Source organism: Natator depressus, chromosome 1, assembly GCF_965152275.1.
Source record: "Natator depressus isolate rNatDep1 chromosome 1, rNatDep2.hap1, whole genome shotgun sequence".
In the NCBI taxonomy this organism is placed as follows: Eukaryota; Metazoa; Chordata; order Testudines; family Cheloniidae; genus Natator; species Natator depressus.
The window spans coordinates 52,150,648-52,169,977 of record NC_134234.1 but is presented as its reverse complement, the minus strand read 5'-3'; the positions used below and the strand labels follow the sequence as shown (position 1 = coordinate 52,169,977).

Here is a 19,330-nt window from a genome sequence, read left to right as displayed (position 1 = left end):
TTTTAAATTGATTCCAGAAAGACTTTTACAAATGTGCAGCCTCATCAACTCTGCTAGCACACTGCGTATAAACATGGGGAAAAAATCTGAAACCTGTTCATTCCAAGGACTCTTCCTGGAGCAATACAGCTACTCTCTGCCCCTTACACAGGGTTTTGAGCAAACAGTCAAGCTAGCTCTATGTAAGTACAGTAGAGCACAGTGTAAAATAAAGAGCGTGGGAAGGGAGTGTCATAGCTGAAGTGCTCTGCGGAAGAGGTAAGTGTTTTAGAAGATGAGAAGGGAAGGATCTTGGCCTACATTCAATGGAAGGTTATCACAGGCACATGAGAAGGTATACAGCTTGCCATGAGCCCACCAGCAGGTTTGGAAAGTGAAGATCCAAAGGTAAAAATTAGAGAAATATGTTCAGTCTTTAGAAGTGAAATTTAAAACAAGTATCAGGAAACGCTACCCATGACTCACATCTGACATGCCTTGTTGCACCAGTCAAATAAAGGGTTTCATCCCGTTATACTTTGTATTATAAATAAATTTCCCTAAAAATGAAGTCCAGTCTAGGATTATACTAGCAAGAACAGTATGTGCTTGGAAGGTCATTTTGGAAAACTTCATATTCTTTCGGAAATGTTGAAAGTGTTACTGCCCATTAGTCATCTGTTCTACTGAAATTGTTCATAAGACTGAGGTAATCAGAACACAGGCTTGAAGTTTAAATGGAAGACTGAAGGGAAATACGAAACACAGGACTAAGGAGGTAGCACATCTAGTTAGAGGCTATAAACAAGGTCAGGAAACCTGAGATTACCTTCCCAATTCCTCCAATTATTTGCTATGTGACTTCTAGTTAATCACTTAATTCAGGATTTTAAAAAGCTTGGATAGGTGCAAATAGCCATCTGATGCTGTATCATGACACCTATTTCTGGACTCAAGTGGGAGTTGGGTATCCATCCAGGGGATTTTCAAACTGGAGGTTGTTCATGCCCAAATTATCTCAGCCCAGTGGTTTGAGTGCTCCAGGAGGTTAGATTTAGGGGCACAGTCTGAATCCAAAGACTCCACAGAATGGATTCTTTAGCAACATGCTCAGGAGCACTCAGGAGTTGTTCCAGGTGCTCAAAGTTAACCATAACTAAGCATTTATATATTTTTAAAACAATATTCCCTTCATTTAAAGTATCTTGTATTTAACAAGAATCATGAGTGTCAGAAGTGTGTGAAACATACATCAAGTTTTGCTTCCCTCAGTCTCCACTCTCTCTTTCCTGCCAAAAAGCCTGGCTATAAACCCTGCAGCTTGCCCATCAGGATCAGAATGCTGGTAGAATCTCTAAAGGGTGGCTATCCCTAAATGGGACTCTATCTGGATGAAAAGCTGAAGTAACAAAATTAGGACAAAAATCATAGCTGAAGAAGCAAAGATCAGTTTGGCCTAGGATAGTTATATACCTCTTAATATGAAAGATGCCAATTGCTGGGAATCTGTTACTTTTCAACAACTAATGCATAAAGAAACCTACGAATTCATAAGTGGACTCATTTGCTGACTGCATGTACCTCACCTAGCTCTTCAAGCTAAGCAAAACAGAGAAAGATGAGGGACAACTTCTCTCATGCCAGGAGTGTGGCTTTTTAGCACATAACAGTAGTCATTGATTCTGCAGCACAGTAAAAAGAAAAGGAGTACTTGTGGCACCTTAGAGACTAACCAATTTATTTGAGCATGAGCTTTCGTGAGCTACAGCTCACTGCAGCACAGTAGTTTGCTTAAAGAATGAAGGGCTGGCTCTAGGCAGGAAAAGGACTCTAGCATAGTTACAGCAGAATGAAGAATATCTCACATTTGCCACTTCCTTTCAATTCAATTACACAGACATATTTATCCCTGAAGAGATAGTTCATGGAGATATTAAGCAGCATGAAAAGAGAAAAGCAGGCTCATATCCACTGGAATAGCTCCTGGATCCATCATCAGAAGAGATCTGCAACCCAGGCTGAGCAGTGACATCTGTCCGGACAGAATGGTATCTATTACATTAAATAAAAGGAGTACTTGTAGCACCTTGGAGACTAACAAATTTATTAGTCTCCAAGGTGCCACAAGTACTCCTTTTCTTTTTGAGAATACAGACTAACACAGCTGCTACTCTAAACCTGTCATTACATTAAACAGAAATTCTTACAGCAGATGGAGTAACTGAGGCAGTGCCCAGCTGCCCAGAGGTAAATTCTCTGACACCTCCTATGTTACATTTCAGAATGAGAGTATAAAGCTAGTCAGTTTGCACATTCAAAGTAAAAAAGAAATATTTTTCAAGTGTCCAGGATCTAAGATCTTTTTGCAGCAAAACCCAGTACCTCTGAATGTGTGAATGTTCCACAATATATGCGATTTTCTTATTTGAAACCACTTACTGTGATACTTTACAACAGCTCTGGCTTCAGTGAACTCAGACTATTTTATTGAGTGTCATATACCTGATCATTAGGTTCGCTCCAGTGACAAATTATCCCCAGTGAAAAGACTAACTTCCAACACTGCACATTCAATTAACGTACACCAAGCCAAACCAAAAAAAGCAGAATGACTATAATAGATTCATTTTCCATATAGACAATGGCAAGTCTTCAAAACACCATAAAAAGAATATTCTTTATAGTTATAGTCACTGTATGAAAAAGATTGCCATATGTATTGCTAATTTTTAATAGGGTAATTAACCATTGGAACCATCGGCAGCGGGCATAATAGGCCAGGGCCTCCCTTGGCGCTGCCGCTAGACCCCCAGTTGCGAGTTTGGCTAGGGTTGCCAACTTTATAATCCCACAAAACCGAACACTCTAGCCCCACCCCTTCCCTGAGGCCCTGCCCCCCGCTCACTACATTCCCCTTCCCTCATTCACTTTCACTGGGCTGGGGTAGGGGGTTGGGGTGTGGGTATGGGAGAGAGCTCTAACTGGGGTTGGGGAGCTCCAGGGTGGGGTCAGAAATGAGGGTTTCATGGTGTGGGAGGGGGTTGCGGGTTGGAGTGCATGGGGGTGAGGGCTCTGTCTGTCTGGTGTGGGCTCTGGGGTGGGGCCAGGGATGAGGGGTTTGGGGTGCAGGAGGGGGTTCCAGGTTTTGGGGCGGCTCAGGGCTGGAGCAAGAGGTTGGAGCTCAGGGTTGAAGCGCTGGCTTACCTCCAGTGGCTCCTGGTCAGTGGTGCAGAGGGGGGGCTAAGGCAGGCTTCCTACGTGTCCTGTCACCGTGGACCGTGCTGCGCCCCGGAAGCAGCCAGCAGGTCTGGCTCCTGGGCAGAGGCACGGCAGGTGGCTCTGCATGCTGATTTCACCTGCAAGCACTGCCCCTGCAGCTCCCATTGGCCATAGTTGAAAGGGCATAATGAGTGGGGTCCCACAGGGATCGGTTCTGGGTCTGGTTCTGTTCAATATCTTCATCAATTATTTAGATAATGGCATAGAGAGCACACCTATAAAGTTTGCGGATGATACCAAGCTGGGAGGAGTTGCAAGTGCTTTGGAGGCTAGGATTAAAATTCAAAATGATCTGGACAAACTGGAGAAATGGTCTGAAGTAAATAGGATGAAATTCAATAAGGACAAATGCAAAGTACTCCACTTAGGAAGAAACAATCAGTTGCACACATACAAAATGGGAAATGACTGCATAGGAAGGGGTACTGCAGAAAGGGATCTGGGAGTCAGAGTGGATCACAAGCTAAATATGAGTCAACAAAACAAACATCATTCTGGGATGTATTAGCAGGAGTATTGTAAGCAAGACACGAGAAGCAATTCTTCCACTCTACTCCACGCTGATAGGCCTCAACTGGAGTATTGTGTCCAGTTCTGGGTGACACATTTCAAGAAAGATGTGGACAAATTGGAGAAAGTCTAGAGAAGAGCAACAAAAATGATTAAAGGTCCAGAAAACATAACCCATGAGGGAAGATTGAAAAAATTGGGTTTGTTTAGTCTGGAGAAGAGAAGACTGAGAGGGGACATGATAACAGTTTTCAAGTACATAAAAGGTTGTTACAAGGAAGAGGGAGAAAAATTGTTCTTCTTAACCTCTGAGGATAGGACAAGAAGCAATGGGCTTAAATTGCAGCAAGCGCGGTTTAGGCTGGACATTAGGAAAAACTTCCTAACTGTCACAGTGGTTAAGCACTGGAATAAATTGCCTAGAGAGGTTGTGGAATCTACATCATTAGAGATTTTTAAGAGCAGGTTAGACAAACACCTGTCAGGAATGGTCAAGATAATACTTAGTCCTGCCTTGAATGCAGGGGACTGGACTAGATGGCCTCTCGAGGTCCCTTCCAGTTCTATCATTCCATGATTCTATGCCCCGTGCAAGTTCCGGGGCAGCTGAGGAGGTGGTATATGCTATTTAGCTTCCCGGGGTTCATCAGAAATCTCACTGTACTCCAGCGAGATTGCTGATGAATCCAGGAAGTTTAGTAACAAACACTGCTTCCTCAGCCGCCCCAGAACCTGCATGGGGCACAGCAAAAGCTTCTTCCAGATGAGATGCTTTTGGGGTCTGGGGAGGGTAGGCATGGCTGCAGCTGGCCCAAGGTTCCTCTGGGCTGGTGGGGTGGACTCCGGTCTTTGACTGGCATGGGATGCCACTGGCTGACGTGGGGAGTGCTTGGGCCTCTGGCCAGCCCGGGGCTCCTCCAGCTGATGTGGGGGCGGGTGCTCAGGGCTCCTCCAGGCACATGGGAGCTCAGGGCTCTGGCCATGGTCGGGGGAGGTCAGGGGGTCTCGGTGCTCCGGCCGTGGGGGGGGGGGGCAGCCATGAGCAGAAGGGGCAGAGCTGGGGGCTAGCCTCCCCGAAGGAGGGCTCCATCTGCCACCCATGATTGGAACAGGTGCTAATTTTTAGAAGCTAGGGTAATTAACCATTGGAACAACTTATCAAGAATTGTGGTGCTGTCTCCATGACTGGCAATTTTTAAATCAAGATAGGATGTTTTTCTAAAAGATCAGCTCTAGTTTCAAACAGGAATTAATTCAAGAAAGTTCTATTGTCTATGTTATACAGGAGGTCAGACTAGATGATCACAGCGGTCCCTTCTCTCCTTATAACCTATGAAACTATGTACATCATTTGTCCCAGCTGTGCATGACAAAAAGATTACATATTGTTACAATGTCTTTCCTGTGGGGCAAAAGGGTAAAATATACAGAGAGTATGTCTGAAGAATATGTAATCTGTGATTCCAAAATTCCCGTGGCCTGCTTTAGGAAGCCTAACAGATTCCCAAGCCCAGCATCAAGAAGTACTTTTAACACAAAACTTTTATTCAACTATTAAGAACATATCAGGCCGGATTCACCACTGTGTTACTCCACCTTTACGCCAGTGTAACTCTAGTGATTTAAGCTGTGAACTTTCTCTGGGGCTATTCAGAGGACTTCCATGGTTCTCAGCCTCAGAACAATCTCAGAGGCCCTATGAACTCTGGGAAGCATAGAATAGCTGTAGCAGAGGATGCTCTAGCTACACCCCTTCATCACCTCTCCCCTCCCATTTCCCTACACTGAAACACTCCCTTCTACTGAGGCTGGGATGAGGGGTAGGGTAGGGCTGCCCTTAATGGCTCTATGCTGGTGTAGGAAGCCTCCTTATGCGGGGGGTATTCTAAGAAACCACTTCCTCTGGTGACATAAAGAATCCTTAGTGCAATAAAGAATCACCCTCTCTGTTCCCCCATGTATAAAATGGGGATAATAATACTTGCCTATCTCATAAGCATGTCATGGTAGTTATTTATCATTTGTAAAGGTCTATTTATGTGCTAAGTAAAACCACATTATTTTATTGGCTGTATATTATGAAGGAATGGTCACTCCATAGTTGAGGCTGGAGCTACCCGCCGCAACCTACACTTCTATTTTTTATTTGTTTATAAGACAAAGTCTTAGGAATGGAGTAAGTTTTGATTCTGCGTAGCATAATCAAGTTGGGAAAGACCTACTCCCACTCAGCAGTTATAAAGCAACATTTTAGATATTTTCAACTTTTATATATTCCTGATGAATTTACTATTAGTTTGTAAGATCTACTAAATATAGAGTCTTCAACCCCTTTTAACTTCAGCAGGCATTGGGGAACACCAGCACTTTGCGGGAGCAACTCAGGACCTCACAAGATATGACCCTCAGCTATTACATTTGGAAAAATACATTTTCACAAGATATTGGCTGCTTGACAGAACCTTCATTATTAGACAATGGAAAAAACTCATATGGACAATGAATGAGATGGAAAGATTAACATATTCAGTGAATAACTCTGTTCATAGTATTATAACATATGGTCTCCTTGGCCAGATGCTTACAGAATTGCTACCATTAATCAAAGTTGCAATGTTACTAACACAGTTTAAACATGTTTTACAATTCTTGTGCTTTAAGGGGTCCAATTCCTACCCCAAAATCTGTATTGCTTGATTAATACGTTGATATTTAGGCAGTAAGGAGTTGTTTTCACTCTTTCCTTACTTCATTATTTTATCATCTAATCCTGGTAGATACTTATGTCTAAATATACCGTTTTACGTTTGTAGCTTAATCTTGATGCTCCTATCTTACGTGTTCTATAATTCATAGAATATTTAAATGTGCGCAGGAATAGACATACACTACTCTGTACCTGTGTTTGTTGTCTTTTTTGTTGTACTCTTATTCATAACAAAATGTTCAAGTAAAGCAAACAGACAAACCACTTTCCACCTATGCCATCAGTAGATTTGTAATCCAATCTGAGATCAGCGCATTGCCTCTGACTCCTGCAGGGATAATGTCAAGCACCACAAAGATCCTCATTGTTTGGAGCACCTGCTGCTAATGAATATCTGCCACCCTTACCAACACACACACTGCATCTAAGGAGTGACTTGGAATGAGTATTAGCCTGAACGTTGCATCATGATGGGGCCTGCCCTTGAACTGCCACCTCCACTGGCTGCACCTGTTGGTTTAGAGATGGCTATTTGTAGACCCCTGCAAATCCACGGATATCCACTTTATATCTGCAAATATCTGCCTCCGCATTTTGCAGATGCAGATGGATACGGATCCAAATTTTGTATCTAAAGCCCTGCAAATCTGCAGATATCTGCTTTATATCCATGGATCGTTTTTGCGGATTGCAGATCAGATGTGGATACAAATTTTGTATCCACGCAGGGCTCTAGATATTTGCAAGTTTTGTACTGGAGAATTTCTAGAACTCTGCAGAAAGCCATCAAACTTTTATAGAAAACCAGCCCTCACACCAAATTTGTAATTCTAACAATGAAACAAGATTCATCCCACCCCATGCATAGAACCATTGCCACCCCCCACCAGAGTCACCACTGTGCCCTTCACAATTCATAGATTCAAAGGCCAGAAGACCATTGTGATCATCTCATCTGACCTCCTGCATGACACAGGCCAGAGAACATCGCCAAAATAACTCCTAGCGCGTATCTTTCAGAAAAATATCTAGTCTCGATTTAAAAATTGTCAGTGACGTGGTAATTTATTCCAAATGATTTGCTGCTACACCAACCAGTCACGGAATTGCCCACTAGCACTGAAATACCTGTGCCCCCCAGGGATTTCCACTAGCCTGGGCATCAAGCCGTACCTATTTCAAGTACTGAAATGGTCCTCATTACTGTGATAATCACAACCTTTCATGTAGTTGTCCTCACAACGTCCTGGTGAGGTAGGGAAGTTACTATTCTCCCCATTTTAAGTGGTCTCCAGGATGGCAAAGTGAGATACAGAGAGTTACTAAGAGCCAGATCCTCCAAGGTATTTACAAAAAGAAAAGGAGTACTAGTGGCACCTTGGAGACTAACCAATTTATTTGAGCATAAGCTTTCGTGAGCTACAGCTCACTTCATCGGATGCATCCGATGAAAAGTTCTGCGGAAAAGGACCTAGGGGTGACAGTGGACAAGAAGCTGGATATGAGTCAACAGTGTGCCCTTGTTGCCAAGAAGGCCAATGGCATTTTGGGATGTATAAGTAGGGGGATAGCGAGCAGATCGAGGGACGTGATCGTTCCCCTCTATTCGACACTGGTGAGGCCTCATCTGGAGTACTGTGTCCAGTTTTGGGCCCCACACTACAAGAAGGATGTGGATAAATTGGAGAGAGTCCAGCGAAGGGCAACAAAAATGATTAGGGGTCTAGAGCACATGACTTATGAAGAGAGGCTGAGGGAACTGGGATTGTTTAGTCTGCAGAAGAGAAGAATGAGGGGGGATTTGATAGCTGCTTTCAACTACCTGAAAGGGGGTTCCAAAGAGGATGGCTCTAGACTGTTCTCAATGGTAGCAGATGACAGAACGAGGAGTAATGGTCTCAAGTTGCAATGGGGGAGGTTTAGATTGGATATTAGGAAAAACTTTTTCACTAGGAGGGTGGTGAAACACTGGAATGCGTTACCTAGGGAGGTGGTAGAATCTCCTTCCTTAGAGGTTTTTAAGGTCAGGCTTGACAAAGCCCTGGCTGGGATGATTTAACTGGGAATTGGTCCTGCTTCGAGCAGGGGGTTGGACTAGATGACCTTCTGGGGTCCCTTCCAACCCTGATATTCTATGATTCTATGATCCGATGAAGTGAGCTGTAGCTCACGAAAGCTTATGCTCAAATAAATTGGTTAGTCTCCAAGGTGCCACTAGTACTCCTTTTCTTTTTGCGAATACAGACTAACACGGCTGCTACTCTGAAACCTGTCATTGTCCAAGGTATTTAGGCTCTTAAGATCTGGACATAGGCGACTTGCCCAAGGTCACACAGGAAGCCTGTGGCAGGGCACGGCCTGCGCGCTGGGTATGGCGAAAGGCAGGGGCGTGTGGGAACCACGGTGGGAGATGCTGGGAGGCTGCAAGGGTCAGGCTGGATGCACGTGTAGGGATACCGGGGACCGGCCCAGAACTGCCTCAGCCCTGCATCACCCCCGCCCGCGGATTCCCGCCCCCGGCCGCTGCGGGGACTCCACACCCGGCTTGCTCACCATGGCAACCCGGCAGAATCGGCTCCCACCCTCGTCCCGTCTCTAGGGTAACTCTTCCCGCCCCTTCCGGGCCGCGCTCGGAAGTTCTGGGGCGGGAGCAGCTGCGGTGCTGCGGGACGGGAGGAGGAACGGAGGGGAGGGCGGATGAAAGGGCCGCGGCGGCAGCAGCTGTGCGGGGGGCAGGACCCGACATGAGGCTGGCAGGTAAAGGGGGCTGGGGGCGAGGTCGATTATAACCCTCCGCGGTGCCCTTCCGGCCGGCGTCTTCCCCCTGGGCCGGGCCGCTGGGGCCTCCCGCCCCGGCCTCTCCGCGGCTGTTGTGTCGCCTGGGCCCGCCCCGGCCCTCCCCGTGCTGTCGGGGCGGCTCTCATCGCTCTCCCGGCTGGGATCTGCGGCTCCCTCCGATTCCTGGCAACGGCGGCGCTGTCAGTGGTGGCCGCCCCCTTCCACCTCCCCCACGGGACCCTGGCAAGGCCTGGGTTAAACCTGCCTGGACCCCTCTCCCCGCCAGCGATCCCGTCGTCCTGCCCCTCCCAGCGCCCCCGTCAGCCCGCCGGCAATCCGGCGGATCCAGCGCCGCGTGGGGCCAAGCCGCTCTGCCGTGATCTCGGCCCTCCCCACCTCTGCCTGGCTGTGGGTTGCAGGGTCTCTAGGCCGGGGATAGTGCTTTCGCTGGCTTGGAAAGCGCTTAGCACATCCTGGCCAGTAACGAAAGGCCAGAGCTGTAGCCTCCTTGTTGGAGACGCAGCGTCACTTACCAGTACCACAGTGTGTCCCTGGAATTGGGACCAAAACCAACCAACCAAACAAAAAGGCTGAACAGGTTTCTAAGGAAAGAGGTTGGCTAGCATATAGCTAATAACAGAGAAAGACCTACTTGTCAATTTAAACATAATCTGTCATTTAAAATGTGTATTAAAAAGCTTTATAGAACCTAAAACCAGTAGGAACGTTTCCACATTTCAAAATAAAACCCACTGGAAATGGTTAAACTGCTCCCCTGCAGTGTTTGAAATGTAACATTAAGAACCAAAAGTAAAACTGATCTCTTTGACTTTCAAGTCTCCTCATTGAGAGAGAGGCTGAAAGGGAATGGAGCATGATGAGGATTTAAATCTTGATATTTAAGTAATTGTATTAAAGAAACTGAAATGTCTTTATGTAGTTGAATTTAAAAGTGAAACAGTGCAGGACTTGGTTAATAGCTGAATGAAGAATGTCTGAGGACCACCCAGGTGCTGAGTAAAATTGTTAACACCTCAGTAGTTGGCAGTCTTTACCCTAAGTCATTACTGAACTAACATCTCAAAATGGTGCAAGGAGGTGTAGTTGGTGGAGCTGCTGTCCTTCAAGTAATATATAAAATCAAAGCCATCAGTACTGGCTCTTTGATACATAAAATAAATGTTCTGACCACTTAATGTCATTAAATATTCAATTTTACTGTACCTATCAGAGACATTGGTGATATTGATATTCTGCCAAGACCTCACAGGTATGGGTAATGGCATTTGGCCCTGTAATTTCTTTTGATTAAGTTTATTTTCCTTCTCCTGGCTAGTGGTGTTGATGTAGAATGGCTATGCTTCACTTGCAGGATAACAGTATTCAGTGGTGACTTCTGTATTAGTGGATGAAAGATGCTATATAAATCGATATAATCTGCCATTAAAACGTCCAGTTTAAATAATTATAGTGCTTGTTTAACACAGTTGGTGATTGTATTTCTTTCTTCCCCCCAACTTTACAGTACCTCGTGTGACCCTAAAAATATGACTGTTTGCCTACTGCACCAAAACTCCTAAATATTTCATCTGCCATTTGAACACCTGGCTTCAACTACAATGGTAAGATACAATTCACGTCATGTTTTTCATAACTCTTTTGCCTTTAGGGTGGTGGGTATTTGGCAGATGAAGGTGGAGAAGGAAAAGTCCTTTGTGTCTCTGACATCCTCAGAAATGTGACTTAACACTCTAACAGTCTCTAGTTGATGGTGGGGCTCTCTGTGGAGCTTGTGAATACTGCGCCTAAATCATTTAGTCACTGCTGATAGAATATAGGAATTGTCATATAAATCCGTTCTTGTGTCTTGTCTCCAACAGTGGTCAGTACTAGATGATTCAGAGGAATGTGTAAGCCCTACTCACGTATCTATAATGGACAGTTAGGCAGTAACATGCCTATAGGGTATTTTCTTAATGTCAAGCAGTCAGTGGATGAGTTATACCTAAAAGCCTGTGGATTGATCTCCCTTATGCACGTCTATCCTAAAAGTATAACACTCTGTATTATTCATATAAATACTTAATGTCTAAATATCTTGAATCCTGTTACTTTCTGTCTCAATGTTTTGTAGCAGTGGTTTCCACAGTTGAAAGGCACAGTATCAGTTTGAAAGTCTGGCTTCTATCTGAAAACTTCATACCTACTATTGTTACAAGTAATTTCTAAGGTTACTGTCACTGAAAGATTAGGTGGGGGGAAGTATTTTATCTTTTACAGCACTCTGTCTCTAGCCAGTTTCTCTTCCTGTGCACTGCGCTAACATGATGAAATCATATGTTTACTCAGCTCTGGAGGGAACTTGTATGGACATTCTTCCCTGGGACTTGAGAGAGAGAGTATTTTTAGAGCCCTGCGCAGATACAAAATGCCACCAGGCCCACACTGGGAAAGGGCCCATGATGGACCCTTCTAACCCATCCACACAGCCAGGTCTGGCCTCTGACCTGGGGTAGTCCAGCACCCAGGCCTTGCTGTGTGAGCAGCTACCAGCCAGCAGGTCCCGCTCACCTGTAGGGAGCTTGCTGCCCAGCAGCTGGGCTCTGCCATGCAGACTGGGCATGGCTGCTGGCCCCAGCCAGCCTGGGCAGGCTCTCGGGGGTCTTATCTTGGGGGTCTACCCTGATCTCCAGTGCAGCTTCAGCTCCAAGTGGTCTCTGCTGCCCACCACCTGTGGGACCCTGCCCACCTCACTGGAGCTGAGCCGCCTTGGACCAGTGCAAAGGCCAGGCTGGTCTCAGCTAATAGGGGAGGAGAGGGTAGTGCGGGGGGCTCAGCTAGGCCCTGCCAGGCAAGTGGTGTCCTGAGTGAGCCCGGCCCAGGCAGGCCCCACTCCTGCTCCAGCCTGGCTGATGGTGCCACTCCAGAGGCGCCATAGTGATCCCCGCGCTGCCGGCTGAGCCCGGCGGACACTGTCACCTCCAGGCGGGGCCAGTAAGTGCAAACAAGGGACAGGGTGCGGGGGAGTGGGTCTCTTTGGGGGGGGGGAGGGGTTATGTGTTTTGGGTGTTGGGCATAGATGGGATGGGGGGGGGGCACTGGAAGGTGGGGTGGTCTGTGTGTTGGGGCACTGAGTAGTGGTGAGCTCTGTGGGCAGGGGGTGGTGATGTGCAGGGCACTGTGCAATTGTGGTGGTGGGGTATCTCGGTAGGGGAGCGCTGGGCATAGTGGGTCAGAAGGGCGCTGAGCGCAGGGATCTGTGAGGGATCTCAGCGGGGGATTCTGTCCATAGGGATCTGTGGGAGCGGGTAGGTGGCAGGGACAGACACTGGGCATAGAGGATTGGGGGACAAGGCGGGGGCAATGTGGTGCAGGACCACCCCCCAGGGGAAGGGGCACGCTCGCAGCGCCAGGTGGACCAGTGTGTGTCTGGCAGCTGCCACTTTGTAAAGAGTGCCCTTGCTTTGGGCTGGGCAGAGTGGGGCCACTGTGGGGGGCCCACAAAATGTTAATCTGGCCCTAGGAAGAAGAGCTAATAACTGATGGCATCAAGAAAGCTGAAGTGCTTAATGCATGTTTTGCTTCAGACTTCACTAAAAGAATTAATGATGAGCAGGTATTCAACATAATTAATATTCGCAGTGAGGGGAATGAATGCAAGCCAAAACAGGAAAGGAGCAGGGTAAAGAATATTTAGATGTATTCAACTCAGCAGGGCTTGATAAAATTCATCCTAGCTCACTTATGGCACTAGCTGAAATAATCTTGGAGTCATGAGCAGTTATCTTTGAGACCTCTTGGAGGATCGGAGAAGTCCCAGAAGACTGGAGAAGGGCAAACATAGTACCTATCTTGAAAAAGGGGAACAAGGAAGACCCGGGGAATTATAGACCAGTCAGCCTGACTTCAACACCTAGAAAGATACTGGAGCAAATTATTAAAAATCAATTTTTAAACACCTGGAGGATAATAGGGGAATAGAGGCGTTGGCATGGATTTGTCAAGAACAAATCATGCAAAACCATCTTAATTTCCTTCCTTGATTGGATTACTGACCTACTGGGTAGGGGGGAAGCAGTAGAGATGATGTACCTTGATTTTTAGTAAGGTTTTTGACACTATTCCACATGAAATTCTCATAAGCAAACTAGGGAAATGTAGTCTAGATGAAATTACTATAATGTGGGTGCACATCTGGCTGAAAAACCGTACTCAGAATAGTTATCAATGGTTTGCTGTCAAATTGGGAGTGTGTATCTAATGGGGGGGTCTCAAGCACCAGTCCTGAGTCTGGTACTAGTCAATATTTTCCATTAATCATGTGGATAATGGAGTAGAGAGTATGCTTACAAAATTTGCAGATTATACCAAGCTGGGAGGGGTTGCAAGCACTTTGGAGGACAGGCTTAAAAATCAAAATGACCTTGACCAATTGGAGAATTGGTCCGAATTGAAAAAGATTAAATTCCGTAAAGACAAGTGCAAAGTACTTCTCTTTGATTTTTTCCTTCCTAATGCACAACTACAAAATGGGGAATAACTGTCTAGATTTATAGCATTGCTGAAAAGGATCGGAGGGTTCTAGGGAACCACTAACTGAATACAAGTCATCAGTGTGCTGCAGCTGCAAAAAAGACTAATGTGATTCTGAGATATATTCACAGGAGTGTTGTATGTACGACACAGGAGATAATTGTCCCACTCTATTCGGGACTGGTGAGGCTCCAGCTGGAGAACTGTGTCCAATTCTGTGTACCACAATTTAGGAAGTATGTGAACAAATTGGAAAGAGTCCACAGGAGAGCAACAGAAATATAAAAGGTTTAGAAAACCTGACCTACAAGGACAGGTTGAAAAAACTGGGAATGTTTAGTCTTGAGAAAAGAAGACTGAGGGACAAACTGATAAGTCTTCCCATATGTTAAGGGCTGTTATAAAGAGGACAGTGATCAATTGCTCTTCATGTCCTCTGAGTGTAGAACAAGAAGTAAGGAGCTTAATCTGCAGCAAGGGTGACTTAGGTTAGATATTAGGAAAATTTTCCTAACTATAAGAATAGTTAAGCTCTGGAATAGGCTTCCAAGGGTGGTCATGGAGTCCCCATCATTGAAAGCTTTTAAAAAACAAGTTGGACAAACATCTGTTAGGGATGGTCTAGGGTTGCTATGACTTCTCGAGGTCCCTTCCAGCCCTACATTTTTATGATTCTGTAAATCAGCTACAGTAAGTATTATCCAGTGAATTCTGCTATCAGATGTTATGAACAATTTGCAGGACTTTGAGTTCAGTATGCAGTCATGGGCTCTAACATACTTTTCAGCCCACCTCAAAGGGAATCTTTGAGGAGAAACTCTGCCAAAGCTCAGTTTTTGACCAAATAGCTGCTTGTATGTCTGGGGAAGGGGCCTAGACCACTTCTGCTTAGTGTCTCCATGTTGATGGGAGAAGTGTAATGTAATAAGTTTGAGTGTTGGAGGTTTGGGTCTTCATTTCCCATCTCATAGGAAGATGACCTACTTTAATGCATACTCTTTGGTATCAGTGGCTGTGGGCTTTGATCCGTTTCTTCAAGACAACTGTACTTTACAGTTAGTTGTTACTAAGTCTTTCTCACACGCACTCATCCTTTATCCCACTAGTGCTACTCTTCCTGATGCAATAGATGCAAGCGGGCAGTTGTGCTGAAAGACGTTGCATTGGCAGCCAGGGTGAGGGCAAAGAATAGTCTTGCCTACCCATTTTTTCTCAATTTTTAAAAAATTTAGTTTTAGTTAAAACTTGGTATTGCCCACCTTAATGTCCTTCTAACATTTAATAATCCAGTCATATCTACACAAATCCTGTAGTGGAGTTAATTACTGTTAATGCAGTTCAACAGAGTGCTGAATTTATTGGTAGAATTCTGTACGTGCCAAAGAATCCTACATTTGATCAGCTAGTCCTGTAAAAATAACAAACTAATACTACTTTGAGTCCTAGTCATAGAGTTTGGGGTGATTGTTACAGTACAAGGTTTTCATCAGTTAACACATTTTCTAAGAAAGCTGTTTATAATTTTTGCAGCAACAAGCTTTAGAACTGGCATTGGATCGTGCAGAGGTAAGGAGTAGCTAAGTTGCCTATTGATATGTAAATAATATATCAGGCTTAAATTTAAATGTCTGTTTACATTTTGTGCATTTATATTACATGAAGGTGTTTTTGTATAAACTATGTATAGAACACCAGCTTTGCAAAATTGTCACTAAAACTACCAGCCCATGCACACAATCTACTTGCTTGGTCTTTCCCACGATGAAAACATTTAAGACTTTATTTTCCTGTTTTTGAAACAATTATGTAGCCTGGTCAAGTAGAATCCTACAAGGCTGCTATTCATATAGTCTGCATAAACCTAGTGTGAGCAACTTCAGTCGTGCCACAGCCAACAAAGAATATATCAGTCATTTTTTCATATGCAGGTTCTCCTACACTATATAATACTAAATTCAAACTATTGGGGGGAGGGGAGGAAGAGGGAGAACCTGTCTCTATTTAAAATAAACCAAATGATCAATCAGCACTTTGTCAAGAATGGAAATGTTTTCTCCAGACTTTGGATTTTGTGAAACTTGTCTATGTAAAAGCTAAATCAAGGGCTAAATTTGACCTGAGAGTGTCTTAACTAACATTTATTAAAATATTGTACGCATCTTGCATTTGTTTAGAATTAACCTACTTTCTAAAAAATGGTTTCAGAGTAGCAGCCGTGTTAGTCTGTATTCGCAAATAGGAAAGGAGTACTTGTGGCACCTTAGAGACTTAACAAATTTATTTGAGCATAAGCTTTCATGAGCTATAGCTCACTTCATGGGACTCACTTCATAAGCTCACGAAAGCTTATGCTCAAATAATTTTGTTAATCTCTAAGGAGCCACAAGTACTCCTTTTCTTTTTTCTAAAAAATGTTAGAGAAACACAGGAACAAAGTAGGCCTTCTAAAACACAGTTGGCTGTGTTCAAAGGTAGTGAGCTGTACCAGGGCAACAGCATTATATCTGAATGTTGCAATTGTCTTGGTTCAAATACAGTGAAATTTCAGATTTCTTTAAGGTTTTGTTACTGTAAATATAAAATGTTGGCATGAAGTGTCATAGACTTCAGAAACTACTTCTTAACTATAATAGTGAGAATCATGAAACATACCACTTTGTTTTAATTTTAGCTATGAAATAACTCCTTTGTTAGCTGGTGGTTGGAATTAAGCACTCCTTTGTAACTATCATTCCTATAGACCACTTTAGAAGTGAGAGTATTTACTCTGTTTAAAGAACTACAGTTTGACATGTTGTTGTTGTTGTTGTTGTCTGTGTAACACAGAATAACTACTGTAACCTAAATTTGCTTTAATGATATTAAGGCTCTTAAAGTAACTTGTACATTGATAGAACTGTTGAGTTTCATGCACCTTTCTCTTGCAGTATGTCATTGAAAGTGCCCGTCAGAGACCTCCCAAACGAAAATATTTATCCAGTGGAAGGTAGCAAATATTTCAATATTTAACTTTTTATTGTATTGATTTAACACAATTTTTATGTTAACATTTTCCTTAATTTCAGAAAATCTGTATTTCAAAAGCTATATGACTTGTATATAGAAGAATGTGAAAAAGAGCCTGAGATAAAGGTAAGTGGAATTTATTTGTTAAGCAGCCATTCAGTGCAATCTCTAAATAGGTAAATAAGCAAGTTTAGCAGGCTCTTTAACAATGAGGAGACAGCAGTAAATGGCACAAGAGATTTGCAGAAATCTTTTGACTGCAGCACGTACATCTGAGCTAATGAATAGCCTAGAAATCACACGTTATTTGTACAGACCAGGTTTACAAGATGACAGTTCAGTATGAAATAGAATAGTTATTGGACCAGTCCTATTAATCAGTTACTCTACTGTAATTTAAAAGAAGCCAAAATAGAATTTCAGCCAGAGAAAATAGATGGCTACTACCCTGGTGCTGTGGTGTGCCCCCTTTATCGTAAATGAGCTACTTTGCTATCCAACAGAGTACCAGAGAAGCACAAAAGTGTCTAACAAGTTCACTGTAATAATAGTATCAATACAGTAGGAGCCTCAGTGTCTGGGACTTACTGAGATATCTGAGAGTTAGTGCTAGAACCTATACCATCAAAATTAGTGAGAGCATGTTCAGGGCCAGTGTTTGTACCCAGAGTACAGTCCTATTAATGTCACTGCCTTCAAAGGACCTGCAATGTCGTTTCTGCTTACCTTGGCTACTAGTGAAGAAGTAGACTTGACTGTCTTCTATTTTAAATTGCCATCTTGTTCCTGGGATAACTGCTGCATTGTTGTCAAATATTGTGAAGTCTTTTTCAAACCTAAGAGAAGAGCCTCATCTGACCAATTTAAGGCTTAAAGGCCATGGATGACATGTCAGTACACTAAAATGTACTTCCCTTGGCATGTCTGCTAAAAATAGCAAAGGGAACCTACTTCAACACCACTCATTTAAAAAACAAAACAAAAAATCAAAACAAACCTATTGTTGGGGGTTGAGGAGAGGGAGAAACTGTAGGAATGGTGTATATATGCCAGTCACTGAATTGCTGTCGTTTTGATTAGCCACTATCAGGCATTGGTTTTGTGGTTTTGAGTGCTGATTGTAGTAGAGATTATTTGGCATCACAAATTCTAGTGAATACAGATGCCATTTTATTCTCCTCACCTGCACATTAGTCACAACTTTAATTTCATCAAGGCAGTGGGCTGGGTGAATTGGGTTTTAGCAGCAGGGAGAGGAGGAGGAGGATTAGGTTAGTTGCGGCAGCTAGTTAGGGGATCTAGAGGAAATTAGGAGGATTATGGCAATAAGGCAGGCAGCAGTAGGTTTGTGTTGGTGTTTTTTTTGCTGTAAGTATACTAATTTCCTAGAGAGCTAGGAAGGCACTGGTGCTCTTGCCCACTTGCGAGAGAGTAGGGCTGAATATGTAGAAGAAGGTATGAGGCTTAACCTTGATGGGAAGGATGGGGTGGTCCGGCAGCATGGAGATGAATTCTGATGTTTGTGGGAGGGGGGAATCGGGTAGGTTGTGATAGCTGGAAGCTAGGTAGGGAGGAGCTTTTGAGAAGGTTGATCAGTAGACTGAACCATCATGGAGGATTCAAGTAGAAATCAACTGTATAATCCAAGTGTGGCAAAAGAGGAAGGCACTCAGCAAACCTGTGTTTATCCAGCTATTAAGATGCATCACAAGTGGTGAAATGAAGTGAAGGATTACAACCAGGAATACAGTTGTAAACTCCAGGTCCTTAAGAATACAGAGGGGATTATTTTTTATTTAGAAGATAACTTAGACCATGAAGCTCTGTTTAGTGCCCTAATTCACTAAATTAAAATGCTGGGTATCGGAGTAGACATTCTGACCTTATTTTCAGTAATGGATCTCCACAGTACAGGATGTTGGTCAGGACCTTTGGAAGATATTTTCACTTAATGGGAAGATAATGTTGGAAACCATCTCTACCTCTACACTTATCAACTTCGGTAAGGTGTTGCCATCAAATATGGATGTGCCAAATACTACATTGGTAGGCTTGGAAGGGTTAGATTTTTATTGGTAAATGTCTGCCATGGAGGTTTTTTTGGGGAAAAAGTCTCTATCGCTTCCAAGAGAAAGTGCAGTATTCTCTTTAACTTATTATTAATTAATATTCATCTGGAAGATTAATATGCGTTCAAATTGGGCCAGATCATAGAATCATAGCACTGGAAGGGACCTCGAGAGGTTATCTAGTCCAGTCCAACCTGCTCTTAAAAATCTCCATCATTGGAGATTTCACAATCTCCCTAGGCAATTTATTCCAGTGCTTAACCACCCTGACAGTTAGGAAGTTTTTCCTAATATCCAAACTAAAACTCCCTTCTGCAATTTAAGCCCATTGCTTCTTGTTTTATCATCAGAGGTTAAGAAAAACAATTTTTCTTCCTCCTCCTTGTATCAACCTTTTACAGACTTGAAAACTGTTATGTCCCCTCTCAGTCTTCTCTTTTCCAGACTAATCAAACCCAATTTTTTTCAA

The 19,330-nt window shown here is 43.8% G+C and overlaps 1 protein-coding gene across 19 annotated transcripts in view; it reads left to right on the top strand.

The window, feature by feature from the left end:
• Positions 1-9,097: 9,097 nt before the first annotated feature.
• SUPT20H (SPT20 homolog, SAGA complex component) overlaps positions 9,098-19,330 on the top strand; it is a 62,865-nt gene continuing 52,632 nt past the window's right edge. For all 19 annotated transcript variants that reach the window (XR_012640373.1, XR_012640376.1, XR_012640374.1 and 16 more), the window contains exons 1-5: positions 9,098-9,232; positions 10,779-10,875; positions 15,317-15,352; positions 16,714-16,772; positions 16,852-16,918. Coding sequence is in view for 16 of the 19 variants with exons in the window: in XM_074959780.1 (XP_074815881.1) it covers positions 10,873-10,875; positions 15,317-15,352; positions 16,714-16,772; positions 16,852-16,918 (165 nt within the window). In the remaining 3 variants the exon portion in view is untranslated. The remainder of the gene's footprint in view (positions 9,233-10,778; positions 10,876-15,316; positions 15,353-16,713; positions 16,773-16,851; positions 16,919-19,330) is intronic.